A 22,022-nucleotide genomic window follows, 5' to 3' on the forward strand; every position below is an offset into this window, starting at 1 on the left:
GCCAGAACCAGCTCCACCTGGATTCTGTGCTGTGTAGCTCCCCGTGTCCCGTGTCCTATCCTGTGACCTGTCTCGTTCCCTCCTTTCCTTAGTTTTCTGGCTCAGCAGTGACTGTTCAAAACGACAGTATTTGTGCATTGGGGCCGAGACCGCTGGTAGGCTTTTGTGCCTGAAGGGCTATGGGGAGGCTGGCTACCTGTCACAGCCAGGGCAAATTTCTACAGCAGTAAGAACTGAGGGGTGGGAACAGGGGTAGATTTTGTTCGAAATCCAAGTCTGGTTTGGGTTGCTGTTTGTTTTTCTTTTGGATCCTAGACTATGAAGATGCATTAAGTTGCTTTATCTCTGATGCATCATTTCTGTTTTGGAGAGGTTGGAAAGGTGGGGAGAATCAAAATAAAACGTTTAGACCTCCATCTCACTGCTTCCATGGTCCAGGAGTTCCCCTCCAACACTTTTTAAAATGTATAGAGAGCAATCTAGGTTTTCTAAACACAAATGTAATAGGAAGAAAGACATAGATGCCATTGACCCCAAGTTTCAAATTTCTCTTGCCATTTTCAAACAATTTTAGGCCTTCTGTTATCTTTCTTAATGTCCACCAAACTTGTTTAACTCCCAAATTTGTTCATAATAGCACTAGTAATATAAAATCAGTCTTATCAGAGTACTAAATTACTTTCAATAAAATACTTTTCATTTACCAAATGGGGTTCTGAAAAAGTTCCCTTAATTCACACAAATAAGCAATTTACTCCTACAAAGTAATTTACTGATTGGCTCACTGGGGAATAAAACCTACTAATGATAAGAATAAAAAGCAAAATAGTAGCTACACAGAGAGATTCAGGGTGATAACAAATAAGCAATCACAATTCAATCGAGAGTATCTTCTGCCTCTTAGCCCAAGTTCTAAGCCCGTAGAATAGGAGATTAAACACCGCAGAACCCACGGGAGATGAAGCTATCGTGCTGGCTAAGACTTTTGCTGACTAAAGAACAGGCAGGCCATCTGCAAGGGCTGAGGACGCGCCCCGGGTCAGGCGCACCCCGTCCGCCTGAAGCGCGGCCCTTACTCGACTCTCCTCGGGAGTTTCCACCCCAGATTTCTAAAATAGGTCACGCGGAGACATTTCGTGCCGTCCCTGTTTGACCCCCTTTACAACGTCGCCACGTTCCAGGAGCTTCGGCTCTAGGAGGGACGCCGTGTGCTCGAGGAGGGTCCGGGATCGCACGGTGACGGAGCGCCCGAAGGCTCCTGTTTCTCAGAACGCCTCGTCCAAGACCACCCGGACCCTCCGATTCCCCAAGTCATTCAGGCCACAAGTGGGAACTGGCCCTCTGCCAGGGAGGAGGGAAGGGCTAAGAGGGGAGAGCAAGCCGAGGGCGGCCCTCATCAGCCGGAAGGGAGGGAAGAGGCCTCGGGGTGGCGCCCCTCAGAGAGCCTCGGCATCCCGGGGCATTTGCAGAAGTAGCGCCCCGTCGATGAGCTGAGCACAACCCGCCAGGCTCGTCGTGAAGCTCGTTGCCCGGCCTTAGCATCACAGGATCACTGATCCGCACGTTCATGTTCACGTTAAAGTGGACGACCGTCCGATAATCTTCAGTTCTTCGGGACCTTCCTGCTGAAATCCGAGGAATTCTTCAGGCCAGACTTCATGTCAGTCAGAGCATGAGAAAGGAAGACAGGGCGGCCAGCGGGGTGACCACCCCCGGGGCCGAGGGAAGGGAGCGCCCGCGTGGAGGGAGGATCTTCCTGCGCGACAGTGAGGATGAGGGGGTGTGTGTGTGTCTGGGAAGAGGCACCGCCCGTGAACAGTGACGGGGCTTTTAGGGAGCTCCAGCCGCTCCTGGGCATGAAAGCCCCCCTTTTAGGCACCGATGATCCTGGGGACGCCCTCAAGCCCCCAAGTTCAGGGGCCCCGAGGGGCGATAGGCAGGGGCTGCCTTGTCCGGGTCTGGATTGCTCTTAATGACTGGACCCAAAACAAGGGGTATCTCGGGGAAATGGGCGCCTGGAAGAAGAGGGAGCCCAGGCGCTGCCCCGGACAGGGGATTCTGCTCTCTGCTGTCACGGTCCCCTCTGGCTGGCTGCCAAGGACCCGTGTTCTAAAGAAATGACTCTTAATGGACGGAAATGCTGCTATTCGATGAGAGATCAGTGAAAATCTGGACCTCACGTGTCAAGGATCCCAGGCTGTTTTCAAGGGTGGCTCTAGGACCTTCGTGGTCCCCAAGACCCTTTCAAGGGCATCCATCATTTCTTGTAATTATATGAAGACTTAAAAACTAACAACGCAATAAACGTCCTTTGCTACAACCACATAAATACGAGCTCTTTGGGGTCTCGGACAAATAACTAAGCGTGTAGCAGGGCCCTGGAACTCACACGCCGGAGAAATGCTGACCTGGAGGAACGTTTCCAGCAAGTTCTGTGGTTCCTCAGCAGAGGTTCTCTGGGAAAGGGTGAGGAGGCCCTTCCCGGGCCGACATCCGCACCATCAGCAGAAATGACGACACTGAGGAGACGGCAGGGCTAGCCGGGCTGTGGGAGGAGAGCAGGGCATGTGTCGTGACCTGCCCAGGCCGGGCTTCACGGCTCACCCCTCCACAGCTCCTCAGGGCTCCAAAGCATGTGCCCACACCCTGGGCGCTGGTAAACCCATTTCACAGATGAGGAAACTGGAGCACAGCCCGGTTCTACGGCCAGTGAGGTCAGAGGTGACAAACGAAGGCGGTCTTTTTCCAGGCTGTCCCCAGGGAACAGGGGGCACAATCAGTTACTCTGCTGGCGGATAAATAGCAGCTTGTAAATGGTTTCTAATTTGACCCCAAGACAACATCTTTCTGAGTCACGGATTTTAGGGTGCTTTGCAAATAGTCATTGCCTAGCAAATACAGTAAGATAAGCAAGCCGGAAATAAATCAGACAATCAAGGCATCAGAAGAAAAGACAGATGATCAAAGTGTCTCTGCGAGCCTGCACCTTCCGTGATAAGGTCCATTATTACTTCCTGGGAAAACCGTGCGAGAGTGTGTGTGCGCGAGTATGTGTATGTGTGTGTGTGTGTGTGTGTGCGCGTGAGTATGTGTGCGCAAGTGTGTGTATGTGTGCAAGTGTGCGCACACGTGTGTGAGTGTGATATGTGTGCGAGTGTGCGCGCATGTGTGAGTGTGATATGTGTGTGAGTGTGTGTGCGCAAGTGTGTGTATATGTGTGTGAGTGTGTGTGAGTGTGTGTGTGCGCGCAGCCGTCCACAGCTTTACGGGCCGTGACCCAGAGCCCTTCACGCTCTCGCTGCCCTCCTGCCACTTCCCCTCCACAATCTCCCCAGGATTCTCCACCGTCTGCCACCCAAGGCCCGAGCCCTAAGCCGGCCTTCGGCCAGCCTCTCCTAGAAGGCCCAGCCTGTCGTTTGGCGCCCACATACAAGCGAGGCCCGGAAGGAGGCCGGGTCAGCACGGCAGGCTCTGGCCGCTCCACGGCCTTCTCGAGAGGATGGACTGCTGGGAGCGTTTGCCCTTTCAGCATGTAGACTGACGCCAGGCGAGTCTCTTCACCGAGCATGACGGGGTCACCCGGCGACGGCCTTTGCCTCCAGATCCACCCCGAGCCCATCCCGTCTGATGACCACTTACTCATTAAGGGCTTCCGCGCGTCAGGCACTGTGCTGGGCCCCGGGGAGCCCAGGAAAGGCCCCAAACAGCCCCTGCCCTCCCAGAGCTCCCGGGGCAGAGAGAGGGCCCTGCGAAAAGGCAGCCCCACACAGCCTGCCTCCAGGGACACGGCCCGTGTTTCATGGGGCTTCACTGGACGGACAGCCTCCCGGCCCCCTTTTCCCCAGACTTTTTCATGCTTCCTCTTCTTCCTCTTCCACGGCGGCCCGTGCTGGGTGACTGTAACTGTTTGGGGGTACAGCAGACTGCGCCCATATGACAGAGAACCTCAGCGATCGGGGGGGGGGGCGCTCCTGGTCCGCTCCCCCCTCCTTCCTTCTCTCATGCCAGGCTTCCCTGTCCCTGGGCCACAAGGAGGCGGAAGAGCATTCGTGCTTCGCGTGCACTGAGCTGGCCAATCGGAGGCAGCCTGGAGAGGCCGGACTCCACTCTGGAAGCAGCTCTGCTGCTCGGGGGTAACAAGCGCCCCAACGGCGTCCCCTGCGACAGAGCAAACTCCCTCTGCTGCAGCCGTCGCGTCCGACGGGCCAACGTCGGGCAAGACCTTCCAGGGCCAAAGTGCGAGACGACGTCAGAAGGCTCCGATTCAGGGCGCACCGATGACGCGTTTGTACTCGAAGGCCTCGACTACTCTCTTGGCCTTACGCGGTCGCCCATCGAACAGACTTCGGGGCATAAACAGGCCACCCGCACGGGGAAGCGTCACGGCAGGCATCATGGCACCGCTGGGGCCTGGAACCGAACCCGCTCTTCAAGCTATGCCGCTCCTAGAAAAGCTGGTGGCGGCGGGAAGGGCGAGGCTGGGCGAGGCCCACCGAGGGCCCCGGGACGGCTCCCCCCCCCCCCCCGCCCTCAATAAAGGACGTCTCTTTCCCCACTTTGGGCATTTTGACGCGTCGCAGCTTCATGTGTGCGCTCCGTAGACTTTGGCCCGCCTTTGCTCTCTCTGCCATTCGCAGGCTGGCGCTTTGGGCGTAATTATTGTCCCATCCTCTGCCTGGGCAAACCCACACCGCGCTCAGGGCCCGCTCCAACAGAGGCGGATAAACACGCCGACTGGCAGATACAGCAAAGACGTCTTTTCCAAAGCCAAACAACTTGGATGTTTTAAACTCAATTATAATTACCAAGGCGTAATCATGTCTAATTTAATATAAACAACTTGGTCCAACCATGAGAATATCCAGAACCATAAATAGAACTAATGACAAGAGTGCTCAAAATTTGGAGTTTCTGCGGCCCCTGACATTCTTAAAAGCTGCCAAGGAACCCAAAGAGCTTTTGTTATGCCTATTATCTTTTGGTTGTATCCATTATTAATTATATCTATTAATATTTACTGTATTATAAAACATAAAATTTTAAAATATTTATTTGTTAATTTATTTACAATACCAATAATAAACCTACTCTATGTTAAAATAATAGCATTTTATACGTGAGAAATAGCTATATTTTCCATTAAAAAATGAAGAGTGGCCAGAGCTTGACAAATGCTAGTTTCTGAAAAGTGGTTGCAATAAAGAATCTGAAGCCACAGTAATGAACAAACGAATGCAAAAAGAAATTCTCGGAGTTCTAAGAATAATTTTGACTTCACAGAACCCCTGAAAGGGCCTGTGGGCTTCCTGGGACCCCACACTGACAACCTCTGGACCAGGCCGGGTAGGTCCCCCAGGGAACACAGAGCCCACCAGCACCCCCCAAAAGGTAAACTGTTGGGTGACGTGCGGCTTCTGCTTAGAATGCGGACGACGGATGGGGAAGCTGAGGAAGAGCTTAAAGGCAGCCGTGGGGGCAGCTGAGTGTTCTCTGTGGACAGGCCACTTGGCCGGACGGCAGGAGCGTAAGGCCAGGACAACCCAATGGTCTGCGTCCTCAACAAGCGCAGCACCCACAGAAAGCAACTGAGCAGAGACAGAGGGATGGGGCACACCGAGACGAAAGCCGAGATCCTCCAGCCCTGAAGCTGTGACGATGGAGACCACCTCAAACCAGGGGCAGCGTGCGGGCCTGAGCCAGAGGAAGTGACCCCGGAGGCTGGCTGACTGAGCAAAGCAGGCGGTGAGGATTGCTTGTTACTGAGCTGGGATCTGGGTTCGAGTCTCAGCTATTCCACTTACCAAAGGCTGGCCCTTTCCGCCCTTCAAGCCTCCAAAGGGCAGAGAAGCGTGAGAGCCCACAGTGCCCCACAGACTCCCTCCAAAATAGGCTGCTCAGAGGCTCAAACGGGAAAGAAGAGGAGCCAAGGGCCGAAGACACAGGCAAAGCCCCGGGGTCTGTGTTCAAGAGCCAACCGAGGAGCTTTTCTAATCTCAAGCCGGGCTTGCTGTCGCGGATTTCTGCCTTCCCACTCATTTGGCCGCACCTTGTCTCTCTGGGCTCACTGGGATGGGATCTTCCAGTGCCAGGAGGAGAGAAAGGAAATTCAGAGGCGGAGCACGGGACGGACCCGACTCCTTCCCCGCAATGACCCTTCAGAAAGCCTCTCCTGGGAAAAGTCCCAAGCCCACGACAGCCTTCCTTCTCCCCTTCTCCAGCCCTTTTTGCAGGGGTGGGAAATGCTGAAACGGCTCTGCACACGCCCGAAGGGTCGCTGCGTGGCGCGGCCCCGCCGGCCCCCGGCCAGGCGCCGCTCAACTCTGGGAGGGCGGCCCCGTCGGGACATGGCGGTGGAAGGGGTGTCCGGAAGTTACGGTGGGGAAAAGCCGCAATACAGTCACGGACGCCTGAGGAAAAGAAGGAGCCGCCACGCCGAACACACGGCCATGGCGCCATCCCCCGAAAGGGCAGCCGTCTGCGTGACGACAAGCCGGTTCACAAATCCCCCCAGCGGCAGTGACGAAGCCCTGCGCGCCTCTTCAGGACCGCCGTCTGCGGGGAGCTCTCGGGCCCTCTCCGGACAGGCCGCGGCTCGGCCTCCCGTGACCGCGCTCAGCGGCCGGTGTTCTTGGGGGGGGCCATCCGGGCTCTCAGCCCCGGGTGGGCGGCGGGACTGTGGCAGGAGCCTCCATGGCCAGGAGGCTCGGCCTGCCCTTGGACACCGCAGTGAGAGCATCTCCTAGCCCAGTCCGGCCTTTTGAAACGTCATTTGTCTCTGCAGAGATCCCGGAGGAAGAGCACTGGGCCCGGGGAATGCTGGGGCGCTCACCTGTTCTGCAGGGGCCCGTCTCGGGCAGGCCGGTGGGTTGGGGGGCTACCTCCGGGGGGACGGAGCCCCCGGCAGCCTTGGCGCATGGCCACAGTTCTTAGCTCTGGGTGGAAAAGGAAGCTTGCCGGTGGTTTCCCAGCGGTCATTAAGCCCTGGAAGCCGCGCTGGGACGCAGGGCTCCTGGGCATTCCAAAGCCCTGCGGGGAGGCTTCCCCCCCAGCGTGGCGTGCTGGCCCCTGTGGCAGACCCCCGGCCGGGCCTTGTCCGGACGTGAGAGGAGCGCCGGTGCCGGCCGCTCCAGCGCCTCGGGCCGCCTTCCTGGCGAGCTGCGGTCAAGAAGTAAAGCCAGGGCCGAGCGGGGGGTCGCTCGGTGGGGAGCACCAGGCCTGGGCGCAGAGAACCTCAGGCGCTTGTTTCACGTGTGTCTGCCTCAGTGTTCTCATCTGTCCAACAGAATGATCATTGTCCCTACCTCAAGCCTGGTACTGGTGATCAAGGGCAGTGAGGTGGCCCCGGGGGAAGAGCACCAGGCCTGCAGTGAGAAGGAAAGGCCTCGCACCCTTCCTAGCTGAGTGACCCTGGGCAAGTCACTTACCCCCACGGCCTACCCTGGCCCTTGTGTCTCAGAACAGAGACTAAGACAGACCTTAAGGGTTGTGCTATACCCGGTACTAGGAGAAATGTTAACCATTCTTAGGATCGAGATAACAGGAGGGGACTTAGTGAGGGCAGAGGCTCCTGGGCTGAACTGAGGGCAGCATCGGGCAGGAGAGATCCTCTGAGCAGGGGAGGCCAGCTGGGGCAGGAGGCAGGTTCTGAGGGCCCGGCGTGGAGTGACGCCGCCTCGAATGACAGTCATCCGTGTCTGCCCAGAGAAGATTCAACGAATAAAAGTCCCAACGACATCCTTTCTACAGTGCCAGGCCAGAGAGGGAGGACCAGGGCTGTCCTTCCCATTTCATGAATTAGGAAACTGGGCAACATGTCAACTGCCACAAGGCTTGTGTCAAGGAGGGGATTCCTACATCGACTGACTCGAGTCCACTCTTGCACTAAACGATGCTACCACCTGAAAAACCAGACAAAGAAGCCACCTAACCTACAACCACTGAGTAATCTATTTACTTATGAGAGAGAGAGAGAGAGAGAGAGAGAGAGAGAGAGAGACAGAGAGAGAGAGAGACAGAGAGAGAGAGAGAGAGAGAGAGAGACAGAGACAGAGAGACAGAGAGAGAGAGAGAGAGAGAGAGAGAGAGAGAGAGAGAGAGAGACAGAGACAGAGAGACAGAGAGAGAGAGAGAGAGAGACAGAGACAGAGAGAGCGACAGAGACAGAGAGAGAGACAGAGAGAGACAGAGAGAGACAGAGAGACAGAGAGAGACAGAGAGAGAGAGAGAGAGAGAGAGAGGGAGAGAGAGAGAGAGAGAGAGAGAGAGACAGAGGGAGAGAGACACAGAGAGAGACAGAGAGAATGACAGAGAGAAAGAGGGAGAGAGGGAGAAAGAGAGACAGAGAGAGACAGAGAGAGAGAGAGACAGAGAGAGAGAGAGAGACATAGAGGGAGACAGAGAGAGACAGAGAGAGAGAGACAAAGACAGAGAGACAGAGAGAGTGACAGAGAGAAAGAGGGAGAGAGGAGAGGGAGAAAGAGAGAGAGACAGAGATAGAGAGAGACAGAGACAGAGAGAGACAGAGAGAGACAGAGAGACAGAGAGAGACAGAGAGAGAGAGAGAGAGAGAGACAGAGAGAGAGAGAGAGAGAGAGACAGAGACAGAGAGAGCGACAGAGACAGAGAGAGAGACAGAGAGAGACAGAGAGAGACAGAGAGACAGAGAGAGACAGAGAGAGAGAGAGAGAGAGAGAGAGGGAGAGAGAGAGAGAGAGAGAGAGAGAGAGAGAGACAGAGGGAGAGAGACACAGAGAGAGACAGAGAGAATGACAGAGAGAAAGAGGGAGAGAGGGAGAAAGAGAGACAGAGAGAGACAGAGAGACAGAGAGAGGGAGAGACAGACAGAGAGAGGGAGAGGGAGACAGACAGAGAGAGAGAATGACAGAGAGAAAGAGGGAGAGAGGGAGAAAGAGAGAGAGAGAGAGAGGAAGATAAAGGGAGGGAGAGAAGGAGAGGGAAAGAAACAGAGACAGAGAGAGGGAGAGACAGACAGACAGACAGAGAGGGGAGTCTCCATGGGAGTCCACTCAGCATCCTTTGGGCTGAGCATGGTAGTCTCCAACAGGCTGCCTAGGATATTTCAAAATGGAATTTTACACTGTGACAGCTCAGAACACATAGGCTATGACTTCTGGAGAAAAATTTATCTTAAAAAAGAGTTTGAATGTCATGTTTGAAACAGCTCCATTTGTTCACAATTTACTATGTGCAGCTATTGGGGGAATAGAAGAAAAAACCAGCAAACATGAGGGAAAAATCAATGTGATGGGCATACCCAGAGCTGCCACATGAGCCTTAGGATTCAGGCTGTGACACAGGCTTCCGGAGAGCCTTCAATCATGTGGTTCATTTCTTTCTTTTTTTTTTCTTTCTGGAATGCTGTAAAGAGACCATCAAAGACCCCAACTAATAATGTTTTTATGGCTTTAATGCAGATTGTTATTGAAAGTCTATCACTTTCACTTTGCAGGTTTTCAGCTAACTAGAAGGTCTGTATTTAGAACTCACGGGCAGCAAGCACTGCCACTGGGGAGAATCTTACATGATAAAATGAGCTGGCTTAATAAAACCCAAGGATTTCTATTAACGGGATATGAAATCTACTTTTTAATGCTGAAATAATTAGGCTCTCTCTCCTTTTCAATTGGTCCTACCTATAGTTAATTGATTTTGTCCTGTAACTGCCTAAGTCATGATTCTGTCTCTGAACTTAGTTTAGACATTTGACTGGCCAGTAATGAGGTGAGTTGGAAAATACACTTCTCTTGTCATCACTATTGTATTCTTGAGTCAAGGAAGTCTATCACCCTTCAAGGACGTCTGGGCTTGCTATCCAAGTCTCTAACCTCACAGGTAGACTCAGACAACGAGCATTTCTTGGGCACAGGAGGGAAAGGAAAGGGTCGTTGCTGGCCCCTCATTCTCAGCTTCTAGTCAATGGTGGATTGTTCCCTGCTTGTAAAGTCTTGTTCTTTGTTCTGTGTATCCCTAAACACTAGAATTAGGGAGACATTCCCCACCTCAGGGCTTTAGCTTTGCTGAGTAAACTGATATCCTATTTATTGATAAAGTCATGCTTTACGGTCATGCTTTACTAATAAATTGATCATGCTTAGAACATTGTGCCTCAATCTACCTTAATTTCTGAACTGTTACAATGGTGGTGTCGCTGCACTAAAATGCAAAGGAACAGGTGATTCTCCTAGTGATGGACAAGAGGCCTATGAAAAGGGTGGGGAAGTAACACTGGCAGAGGTAAACCAAAGTGAACTCACTTACAGGTGTGTCAGTGATCGGTCCTGCATTTTCCACTGGGATTTCTTTGAGGGAGGTTTCGTTCAATGGTGCTGTTAGTTGGTGGCAGACTGGAAGGTCTTTGAGCTTGGTGCTGCTGCTGGGAGTTTCCTTCAACAAATCAGGCCTTCTTAGAGTGGGAGAGAGGCACAGAGTAGGCTCTAGGTCCTTCTGAACATTGCTCCAGGTCTCAGCGGCTGCTGTCCCCACACAAGCACTTTTTACATATCCTTGATGTGTCCTGCTTCCAGCCTTCCTCCTCATCCTCTCTAACAGCAGCTCTGAGGAAACTGTGAACTCACATAACCCTGACGTGCTGAGGCTAACTGGAAGGCCTGGGGTGTCATGGGTGAATAGACTCTGGTTAGCCTAAAATATGGGGAAAAAAGTGAAAACAATTTTGAGAACAAACTTGGGATGGACAGGTTATCATGTATAAGCCCTTAAGACAGGTTACAATTTGTGATTTCTATAAGTCCTGAAAAGCATATGTGGTGGCTTTAGAAACGATAGTTTTTAATAACAATCAGCGACAGGGAAGAACTTAATAACTAGGAACAAGAGTGAAAATAAGGGTGCTGGGATGTGCTCAGAGGACATAACCTCTGTATACAGCCTCTTAGCGTATCCCACATTTGCTACCGCTGGGTGACACTGCAAACATTTAACAAACAGCCATCCATGAGTATATTTATCTCAATTAGAAATGAGAAGCATCCCCAACAACAGGATGGGGCAAAATAATTTTCCTGCCAGAGATAACTTAGGAAGTTGGCAGGGAAGGTTTGTCTCCTCGGAGTGGTGGTTGGGCAGCCTAGGGTAGTGGTTGCAGCACTGGCCATGCCCTGGAAAACTAGAAGCAGGCCTTGGAGGCAACTAAAACATTGTTGGTTTCTGGTGCTCTCCCATAGACAGTGGGCGAAAAATTGTTTTAGAGCCTTGTTTCTCTGATAAAAGCCTCATTTCTAAAATACATAGGGAACTGAGACAAATTTGTGAAAATGCAAATTATTCCCAAATTGATAAATGGTCGAAGGATATGAATGATTAGTTTTTAGAAGAAGAAATCAAAGCTATCTATAATCATTAAAAAATGCTCTAAGTACTGATACACTGTAGTACAATCGAAGGTGATGGACTTCTCTACTAGCAGTAATGCAATAATCCAGGACAATTCTGAGGGACTTATGAGAAAGATGCTCTCCACATCCAGAGAAAGAACTGTGGGAGTGGAAACACAGAAGAAAAATAACTGCTTGATCACATGGGCTGATGGGGAGCTGCTGGGTATGTAGACTCTAAACGATCACCCTAGTGCAATTCTCAATAATATGGAAGTAGGTCTTGATCAATGATACAAGTAAACCCAGTGGAATTGTGCATTGGCTACAGGGGGTGGGAGAGCAGGAGGGGAGGAAAAGAAGATGAATCATGCAAACATGAAAAAATATTATAAATTAATTAAATAAAACTTTCCAATTAAAAAATAAAATTTTAAAAATGCTCTAAATCAATTGTGATTAGAGAAATGCAAATTAAAGCAACTCTTAGGTATCACATCATATCTAGCAGATTAGTTAATATGACAGAAAAGGAAAATAACCAATGTTGGAGGGGATGTGGAAAAATTGGAACATCAATACACTGCTGGTGGGTTATGATATGTATGATCCAACCATTCTGAAGAGCAATTTGGAACTATTTTATTATAATTATTTAGTGTACCAAAGGGGTTATAAAACTGTGTACACACTTTGACCCAGCAATACCACTACTAAGCTCCGTATCCTAAAGGGCCCAAAGAAAAAGGAAAGGATTTTTATATACAAATATATTTGTAGCAGCTTTTTTTGTGATGGCAAAACCCCCAGAAATTAATGAGATGCCCATCAACTGGGAAATGGCTGAACAAGTGAAGGAATACTATTGGGATATAAGAAATGATAAAAAGGATATTTTCAGAAAATTTAGATGGGAAGATTTAGATGAATGGATACAAAGTGGAATGAACATAACCAGGAGAACACTGTGCACAATAACGGCAATACTGTACAATGATCAAGTGTGAACGACTTAGCTACTCTGATCAATACAATAATCCAAGACAATTTTAAAGGACACATGATGAAAAATGGTATGTTTGCAGAGAAAGGACTGATTCTTTTTTTTTAAATTTAAAATATTTTTCCATGGTTACATAATTTATTTTCTCTTTCTCCCCTTTTCCCTCCCCCTCCCAGAGCTGACAAGCAATTCCACTGGGTTACACATGTATTATCACTTGATACATACTTCCATATTATTTCTTTTTGTAGTAATCTTTAAAAAAAACAAAACCCCAAATCATATAGCCATATAAACAAGTGATAAATGATGTTTTTCCTTTGCATTTCTACTCCCACAGTTCTTTCTCTTGATGTGGCTAGCCTTCTTTCTCATGATCTGCTCAGGATTGTCCTGGATCATTGCATTGCTATTAGTAGCAAAGTCGATTACAGTTGATCGTTCCACAACGTATCAGTCTCTGTGTATGATGTTCTCCTGGTTCTGCTCCTTTCACTCTGCATCAGTTCATGGAGGTCTTTCCAATGCATTTAGAAATCAAGATTAATTTTGAAAGCAGATCATAGTATACTTTAAAAAAAAACCCTTTTTTCTTTATTGTTTTACTTTAATATGGAAATAATGTTCTGTATGACTGCATTAATATCATCCATAGCAAACTGCTTGCCTTCTCACTTGGGGGGGGGCAGAGAATTTGGGACTCAAAAAATTTTTAAATGAATTTGAAAATTGTTTTTACATACAATTGAGGAAAAATTAAATTTAAAAAAACTTACTTATATGTAATAAAGACAACAGTTTTCCTGGAGAAGCAGGATGATAAACAATTAGGTAAATACGCAAAGACAGACATTACTTTAAAACATCTTTTTGAAATTTTGAAAATTGGGTTGGGTATCATTATCCAGGAAACAGTAAATAAATGTTTAAGCCTTAGGATCTGCATTTCCTCTGAATGTCTTGCATATGGACAGTTTTGCTATGGAGATTTGGGGAGTTTTTGCCTTTTAAAGAATAAGTATAGGAAATAAGTACTTTTTAATGTTCCTTTCTATCCCGTCTTGTCTTTCTTTTATCTATCACTAACTTCTTGTACCCTTTGGATCTAACTTTGTTAAAAAAATGAAATAAATTACCAAGTTTATTTGTCATCATCTCCTTTGTATTGATGAATAAAAAGTCTGCTTTCATAAGTGAAATCTGTAATAGGCAAATAATGCAGACTTTGTGAAAATCCTCATAAGCCTTGTTCAAATATATCTACCATTCACTGTATATCCTTGGAAAGTTCAGAGTGTTCCATCAAATGGGCTTTAAGTAAGGTCAATTTCTATTGACATGAGAAATCCTGGCTTGAGGGACAATGGAAGGTATACTTAGTGTAAGGTAAAATGAAAAGGTATTTGTTTGCATTGCTCCCTCCATGGATTTTATATTCCATCTAAGATGGACCATTAAACTCATCCTGCTTTTCTGGAGGTGCACACCCAACATACATCTCATACTTGGGATGAATTATCTTCCTTTTTCCAAGTTGAGTTCAGACATTGCCGACTTCATGAAACCTTCTCTGATCCACACTCCCCAAACTCCTTCTTGCAGCTAGAAGTAATCCCTCCTTTATTCCTTCCTTCCTTCTGGGAACTTGCACTACTCTGCCCTTTCTGCTGCTCACCTCGATTTTGAACTGAATTAGAGCTAGGAGTAAGAATCTCGTTCCCACAGGACTAAGAGCGTCCTGAGGATGGGGCTTGTTGCTCTTTATCTCTGCACTCCTAGAGCTGCACTTTGCACATACCGGGGCCTCAGGATTTCAGAATTCTTTGAACCCCATCCCGATCACAGGGCTTCATCCCATCGCCACTTTGGTTCTCTTCACCATCTATTTGGGTCCCAGCCATCTACTGGATCAAACTGACTCCTCTGTGTCTTGGTCTCCCAGCCAGAATTCTCCGGAATATTCCCCTTTGGTGGTGAGACAAGCTAGCTCCCTGGCTCCGTGCCAGCCATGAGCCCGACAAGCACTCCATCCAGAAGCCAGAATCACTCTTGGCTTTCCTCACCCCATCACCAGCCTCCAATGTCAGCTCTGGCAGAACAAGGTGACATTTGGGGGGCTGGTGGCAGAAATGTGGAATGCCCTGGCTCCAGTGACACCACAATAAAGCCCCTGATTCTTGGGTCACTGGGAAAGCCCTCTGGAGAAATCTGGCTATGCTGAGGAAGGGCCATGAAGTCTAGCTCCTAAGAACTAGATTTTCTAAAGATGGAGCATCACAGTTACCAACAATTATAATCCTCCTCCCTCACACTGCAGATGATCCTCCAGCACTTCTTTGTGGTAGTACTAGAAGCCATCTTCTATCAATCAATCAACATTGATTAAACATCTCCTATGTTTAATCGTGGGACAGTGAGGTAGCACAGTGGATAGTGTACTGTGCCTGGAATTGGGAAGACTCATCTTCCTGGCCTCTAGACACTTCCTAGCTGTGAGACCCTGGGCAAGGCACTCTGTTCCTCTTTTGGAAAATGAGCTGGAGAAGGAAGGGGCAAACCCCTCCTTATCTATGCACCAAAACTCCAAATGAGGCTATGAAGAGTCAGACATGGCTAACCTGTATCAGGTACCCTGTTAAAGGATGGGGATGTGATAGTTCATGCCCTCAAGGAGCTTACAACCCAACGGCAGAGACAACATGTAAACAAATGTGTACAAAACAAAATGTACATACAAGTTAAAGAGGAGATAATTAAGGAGGTCTCTGAAATGAAGAGGAGTTGGGAAAGGTTTTCTGTAGAAGGGAGATTTTAGTGGGGACTTAAAGGAAGCCAGGAACAGGTCAGTGGTCAGAGTAGAGGGACAGCATTCCAGGCCTGAGGGAAAGCCAGAGAAAATGCCTAAAGCAGAGAGATGGAGGGTCTCGTTTATGGAATAGCCAGGGGGCCAGTATTGGGGGATCAAAGAGTACCTGTCATTTTGCATTTGCTCCTAGAGGCAATAGGGAGCCCCTGAGTTTACTGAGGAAAGGGTAACAAGACTGGACCTTGGTTTTAGGGAAATCCCTTCCGTGTCTAGAGTGAGGAGGCAGATCCATCAGCAGCTACAGGAATAGTCCAAGTGTGGGATGAGAAGCTCCTGCATTAGAGTGACTGGTTTTTCCAACAGATGGAAGAGTCCACTTTGCTTTGTCCTGTCTGTCCCAGTGGGATTAGACAAACTTGGAGAGGGGATTTCTTAAGTTCAAGGTAGGCTTTTAGACCTGGCCCTATGAGGCACCCAACACTCACACAGAGCTGAGCACTCTTGAGCACTTTCTGTGGTCTGAAAACTCAATCAGGAATGGAGCTAAGCTGGGAGACCCTTTCCTTGACCTGTTTAATTTCCGTCACTAGGCAACAAAACTGTGCAATATACTACATGCAAATCAACGTTCAGGGGCTTTTGGGAAAGGACATTCTCTGTAGGCATTCTGAGGACTTCGGATCACTGGGGTCCCCTTGTCATCACTAGAACTTTAGAACTCATTTGACAGGGCAGTCGCAGAAAAAAATTCCTATAGGTGGTCTCTGATTCTTATAAGAATAACCCTGTCCCCTCTGAGGATGCCGAATCCAAGGGAGACAGATCTTTATGTATACAATGCCCAAACTGCCTGGCTTCTAGGGAGAGAACTGAGACGATGGCTGGCTCTGGGTCAAGCAGGGCTAGAGAGCCTCTCCTGGCACACTCCAGGAATTTCAGAGTTCCACGGTCAGTGAGACATACGCTAGCACATCTAATTTCATGAGCTTCGTTTCTAAGGGAAGGATCTGGACAGAAAGCGACACCAGCTGTGCCTTCTCTGTCATGGACAGCGGGGTCTTTGGACGGCATCACGGGCTCCCCTCCGTCTTGAGGCAACACCCCATGGCGGTGTGCTAGACATGCCAAAGTCAATACCACTGGCTTCCTCCCTTGCACTTCTTCTCCTACTGCTGTGCGGGTAGGGCCGCTTGCACAGATATTCTCCTGCTCACTTCCTTTCCAATGAAGAGTCAGAGCCTCTTTCAGAGCTTTATGGAGCTATTTTTGATGTAAACCGGAATACAGCTTCTACCGACTATCATTCCCAGACAAAACCTTCTTGGTATGTCAGGATTATTATACAACATACGCCTCTCCGGGGACTGTTTAATAACCTTGTGGGGTACCCCACCAGGAGAGGCAGCTTTTCTCAAACCACTGATCTGTCTCCGTTCTTCCTACACTTTGTACCTAGCAGAGGGGAGCCAACGGCAAACCGTGACCTAGGAGGAGGGCAGTGACACAGCTAGGCTGTACGGGATGCTGAGAAGGGCCACTGGCCACCACTGGAGATGTGGAGGTGGACCAAGGCTGTCAATGCTTGACCGCATCACCTGCCCCGCCCCGGCTTTGTCCGATTCCCGGACGACCAACCTCCCAGGCTTTTCAAGGTCCTCTCTAAGATGTGCCGTCCAAAGGCAAACACAGGATGCTCGCTGACACGGTGCCACAGGCAGAGGGCTAACCATACTGTTTAGCTGTGTGACATTCAGTCAGTAAGCAACAGAAACCTCTCTGATCCTCAGTTTCCTCATCTGTAAAGTGAGGGTAACTTTGATAAGGCCTCGCTCTCAGGGCCACGGAGGATCCAATGAGACCACACGTGTAAAGCACTCTGCAACCCTTAGAGCACCATCTAAACACAACAAAGCTGACGGCGATGCTTCGCGGTCACTTCTCATGGACTCGGCGGGGCGCCAGGAAGATGGATGCAAGACAAACGGGGGACAAGATGTCTTCAGAGAGAAGAGTGGGGCGGCCACGCCGCGGGAGCGAGCCGGACAGCCGGGCAGCCCATGGGCTCGCCAGGCCTCTCTGTAATATGAGGAGAAGGCAAGGCAGGCTGCAAGCACGGTGGAGGAGCCTCCCAAGCTGTACAGATGGGAAGGCCCAATGCGAGCTGCACCAGAGAGGCGGGCCTGGATGGCTCGCAAGCGGTATCAGATGCCCAAGAGTAGTAAAGAGAGGGAAGCTTTTATTTAGTATCACGTGGATGCCGGGCACCGGGCGAAGCGCTTTACAAGGACTACCTTATTCATCCTCACAACAACCTTGGGAGGGAGGCGCTATTATAATTCCCATTTTACAGATGAGGAAGCTGTAGCAAACAGAGGCTAAGTGAATTGACCAAGGCCTTACAGCTAGTAAGTGTCTGAGGTGGATTTTCAATTCAGGCCTTCCTAACTCCAAGCCCAGACTCCTTCTTCTGTGCTACAAGATGTGGAGTTTGGCACGGCTATTCTAATCAGCCACGTTTTTGATAAGACGGCTACAATTTTTGGGAAAGGCTCATTAGTTTACTTTTTTGTACATTTTTTTTCAGATGACATGTAATATTTTTTAACATTTGTTTTCTAAAGTTTTGAATTTCCCATTCTCTCCCTTCCTCTCTCCCCTCACCCCGCTCTGAGACAGTGAGTGATCTGATCTACATCATACATGTGCGATCATGCAAAATGTATTTCCATACTGGTCATGTTGTGGAAGAAGACTCACATAATTTTCTTTTAATGAAGAAAATAAAGTGAAGAATAGCATGTTTTGATCTGCATTCGGACTCCGTCAATTCTTTCTCTGGTGGTGAAGAGCACGTGCCGTCAAAAGTTCTTTGGAACTTTTTTAGATCATTGTTTTCCTGAGGGTAGCTGAGCCATTCACCATTGATCATTGGACAATACTGCTGTTACTGTGTCAGTGTTCTCCTGGTTTGGCTCACTTTACCTAGTAACAGTTTATCGAAGTCTTCTCAGGTTTTTCTGAAAGCATCCTGCTCATTATTTCTTATGGCACAGTAGTATTCCATTACAATCCTATGCCACAATTTGTTCAGCCATTCTCCATTTGATCGACATTCCTATAATCTCCAATTCTTTCCCACTACAAAAAAAGTTGCTATAAATATTTGTGTGCAGATAGGTCCTTCTCTCTCTCTCTCTGTCTGTCTCTGTCTGTCTCTCTCTCTCTCTCTCTCAATCTCTTTGAGATACATACCTAGTAGCATATTGCTAGGTCAAAGGGTAGGGACGGTTAGTTTATACCCTTGGGGTATAGTTCCAAATTGCTCTTCAGAATGGTTCAATCAGTTCACAACTCCACCAAGAGGGCATTGGTGTCCCAATTTTCCTGCATCTCCTCTAGCATTTATCATTTCCCTTTTCTGTCATATTAGCCAATCTGATAGCTGTGAGGTGATACCAATTTGGATTTCTCTAAAAGTGATTTAGAACGTTTTTTCATATGACTAAAGCTAGTTTTGATTTCTGGATCTGAAAACTTCCTCTTTATATCCTTTGAGTTTATCAACTAGAGAATGGTTTGTATTCTTACAGATTTGACTCAGTTCTCCATATGTTTGAGAAATGAGGCCTACCAGAGAAACTGCATGTAAGATTCCCCCCACCCCCTCCAGTTTTCTATTTCTCTTCTAATCTTGGATGCATTCATTTTGTTTGTGCAAAAACCAATTCATTTAATATGCTCAACATTATCCATTTTACATTTCAAAATGATCTCTTCCTCTTGTTTGGTCATAAATTCTTCCCTTATTCATTGATATGACAGGTAAACTATTCCATGCTCCTCTAATCTCCTTATATGCTTTGTGTCTAAGTCATGTACCCATTTTGACTTTATCTTGGTATATGGTATGAGATATTGGTTTATACCTAATTTCTGCCAAACTGGTTTCTATTTTTCCTAGCCATTTTTGTCAAATAATAAGTTATTGTCCCCAAATCTGGGGTTTAACAAACATTAGATTAATATGATCATTTATTACTGTGAATTATGTACCAATTCTATCCCATTGAGTCACCATTCTATTTCTTAGGCAGTATTAAATTGATTTGATGATTACTGCTTTATAATAATTTAAGATCTGGTCACTGCCCTTCATATTTTTTTCATTAATTCTCTTGCTATTCTTGATCCTTTTTCATACAGATGAATTTTGTTATTACCTTTTCTAGCTCTATAAAATAATTTTTTTGGTAGTTTGATTGGCATGGCACTGAATAAGTAAATTCAGTTAGGCAGAATAGAATGATCCTTTTTATTATATTGACTTGGCATACTCATGAGCAATTAACATTTTTTCAAATATTTAAATCTGAATTTATTTGTGTGAAGTGTTTTGATTGTGTTCATATAGTTGTGAGTTTACTCGCAGGTACATGCTTAGGTATTTTATTTTGTCTAGAGTTATTGTAAATGGAATTTTCCTTTTAATCTCTTGCTGCTGACTTTGTTGATAATATACAGAAATGGTGATGATTTATGTGGGTGTATTTTGTATCTTGCAACTATGACAAATTTCAACTCTTTTTTTAGTCGATTGTCTAGGATTCTCTAAGTATAACATCATATATCATCTGCAATTTAGGTTCCTCACTACCTATTACAATTCTGTTAATTTCTTTTTCTTCTCTTATTGCTGTAAATAGAATTTCTATTACATTACTGAATAGTAGTGGTGATAGTGGGCATCCTTGGAGGAGCCCTACTTAATGCCAAGAGGCCTGAGGCAATAAAATAGTAGCCTGGGAGAAGCTCAAGACCAGCCCTGTGGAGATGTGAGTATGGAAACTTTAGAGTCAGGAATAGCCCTACTCACAGCAGCTCCATGCCAGCCCTATCCACTTCTACATGACCTGAGGTAATGAAAAGGTGGAGCAGGAAATAGCTCTAGGTACTGCCAAATGGCTTGAAGCTATGGAAAAGCAATATTGGGGCAGCACTAACTCTACCAAACAACCTAAGGCAACAAATGGCAGAGTGGAAGATCAGTCCAATGGCTTGCCCTCCCCACTTCCATGTGGCTTGAGGTGATGAAACGGCAGAGCAGTTTATAGCCAGCCCAACAGAGGAGACAACAGGGAAATCAAAAGAAGGGGGAGAGGAATCTAGTTGGAAAAAACTGTTGTAAGCTGTCCCACTTGGTCTACCTACTGGAAGTATACACCAAGAGCCCCCAAAACAGTCAGGCCTGTCCCAAACACCAGAGAAGGCAACAATGCAAGCTGGGAATAGTACTCCCTGCACACTAGAAGCATATTTGAAACTCAATAGAAAGACCAAGTAACAAAGGGGAAAAATAACTAGAAAAATGAGCAAAAGATATAAAAACACCTAAGTTTAGAAAGTTACTCTCGTAGCAGGGAAGATGAAAATATAAACTCAGAAGATGACCACAATGGAAGAAGAGAAGCATATGAAGCCTCAAGGGATGTCAGACTCCAAAAGACCTCTTGGATGAAATTTAAAAGAAGCTGAAAAATCAAATAATAAAAGAAATGATAGAAATATTTAACAACCAGGAAACACAAAAACTCAAGAAAAAATAACTTTCTAAAAATTAAAATTGAGCAAATGAAAGCTATGACTCCACAAGGCACCAGAAACAATATGACAAAATCAAAAGAGTGAAAAAATAAAAGAAAATCTGAAATACCTCACTAAAAAAACAGCTCTCCTAGAAAGTAGGTCTAAGCATCATCAGAATACCTGAAAGTGATGATCAAATAAAGAACCCAGACAAGTCACTGTCAGGGAAACTGCCCTGACATCTTTGAATAAAAGGGGAAAATAAAAAATTAAAGAATGTTATCCCTTACTATAAAACATGCCAGGACAATTATAGCAAAATTCAAAAACTTCCAACCCAAGGAAATAGTACTGCAAGCAACAAGAAGGAAACAATTCAAATATTGTAAAGCCACAGTTAGGATTACACAAGACCTATCTTAAAGAACCAGAAGGCATGGGATATATTTTGAAAGGCAAACGATCTATAAGCCAACAATAAGGAATCACATACCAAGTGAAACAGAGCATAACCTTCCAGGGGAAAAAAAAAAAGCTACATTTAATGAAATAGAAGATTTTATTAATTCATATCAGGTATTACTGGAAAAAAAAACAGAGCAGAAAAGAAAAAGTGATGACCAGTTTCAACACTCAAGAAAAGCATAAAAAGGTAAACAGAAAACTAAAACATAAGGGTCTCAATAAGATTAAATTGAGTAAATTTATTTCTGAGAAGAAGATACTTAAGATACATTTGACACTAGAGTCATGTGAGGTACTTAAAAGTATTCAAGAACTTTATCACTATTCAGACAGTAATAGGAATATACATAGAAAGAAGGAAGGGAGTAAGTAGAATAGGATGGGTTGATATAAAAAAAAAAATCAAGGGACAGGAAAGAGGAATGTGTGGAGGGAAGAGAAAAGGAAATCTAGAAGGGAGTAAATTATCTCACCGGAAGCATGCCTAACAGTAATACAGTGGAGGAAATGATGGCTATGTGGAGTAGTGGGCAATATTTGAACTTTAGTCTTACTGGAATCAGCTCAAATAAGGAATAACAGGGAAAAATAAGATGGTGGGAAACACACATAACTGTGACTGTAAATGGGATAAACTTACCCTTAAAATGAAAAGGATAACAGTGTGGATTAAAAACCAAAATCCCACAACATGCTGTCTACAAAGAACACATTTAAAGTAGAAAAACACATACAGAATAAAAGTAAGGAGCTGGAGCAGAATCTATTATGTTTTAGCCAAAGTGAAAATCATGATCGCAGACAAAAAAAG

General features: G+C 46.9%; 1 protein-coding gene and 1 long non-coding RNA gene across 11 annotated transcripts in view; one reads left to right on the forward strand and one right to left on the reverse strand.

Moving 5' to 3' along the window:
- The window catches only part of CFAP20DC (CFAP20 domain containing), a 291,242-nt gene that overhangs the window by 76,074 nt on the left and 193,146 nt on the right, over positions 1-22,022 (reverse strand). For 8 of the 10 annotated variants that reach the window (XM_056804298.1, XM_007499981.3, XM_056804296.1 and 5 more), the window contains one exon: positions 10,279-10,662. The exons of the other annotated variants lie outside the window; for them this stretch is intronic. In XM_056804298.1, coding sequence (XP_056660276.1) covers positions 10,279-10,662 — 384 coding nt within the window. The remainder of the gene's footprint in view (positions 1-10,278; positions 10,663-22,022) is intronic. 10 annotated transcript variants of the gene reach the window in all.
- The window catches only part of LOC130455398 (uncharacterized), a 41,948-nt gene that overhangs the window by 14,684 nt on the left and 5,242 nt on the right, over positions 1-22,022 (forward strand). The gene's annotated exons all lie outside the window — the stretch shown is intronic.

This window comes from Monodelphis domestica, chromosome 7 (assembly GCF_027887165.1).
Source record: "Monodelphis domestica isolate mMonDom1 chromosome 7, mMonDom1.pri, whole genome shotgun sequence".
Taxonomy (NCBI): Eukaryota; Metazoa; Chordata; class Mammalia; order Didelphimorphia; family Didelphidae; genus Monodelphis; species Monodelphis domestica.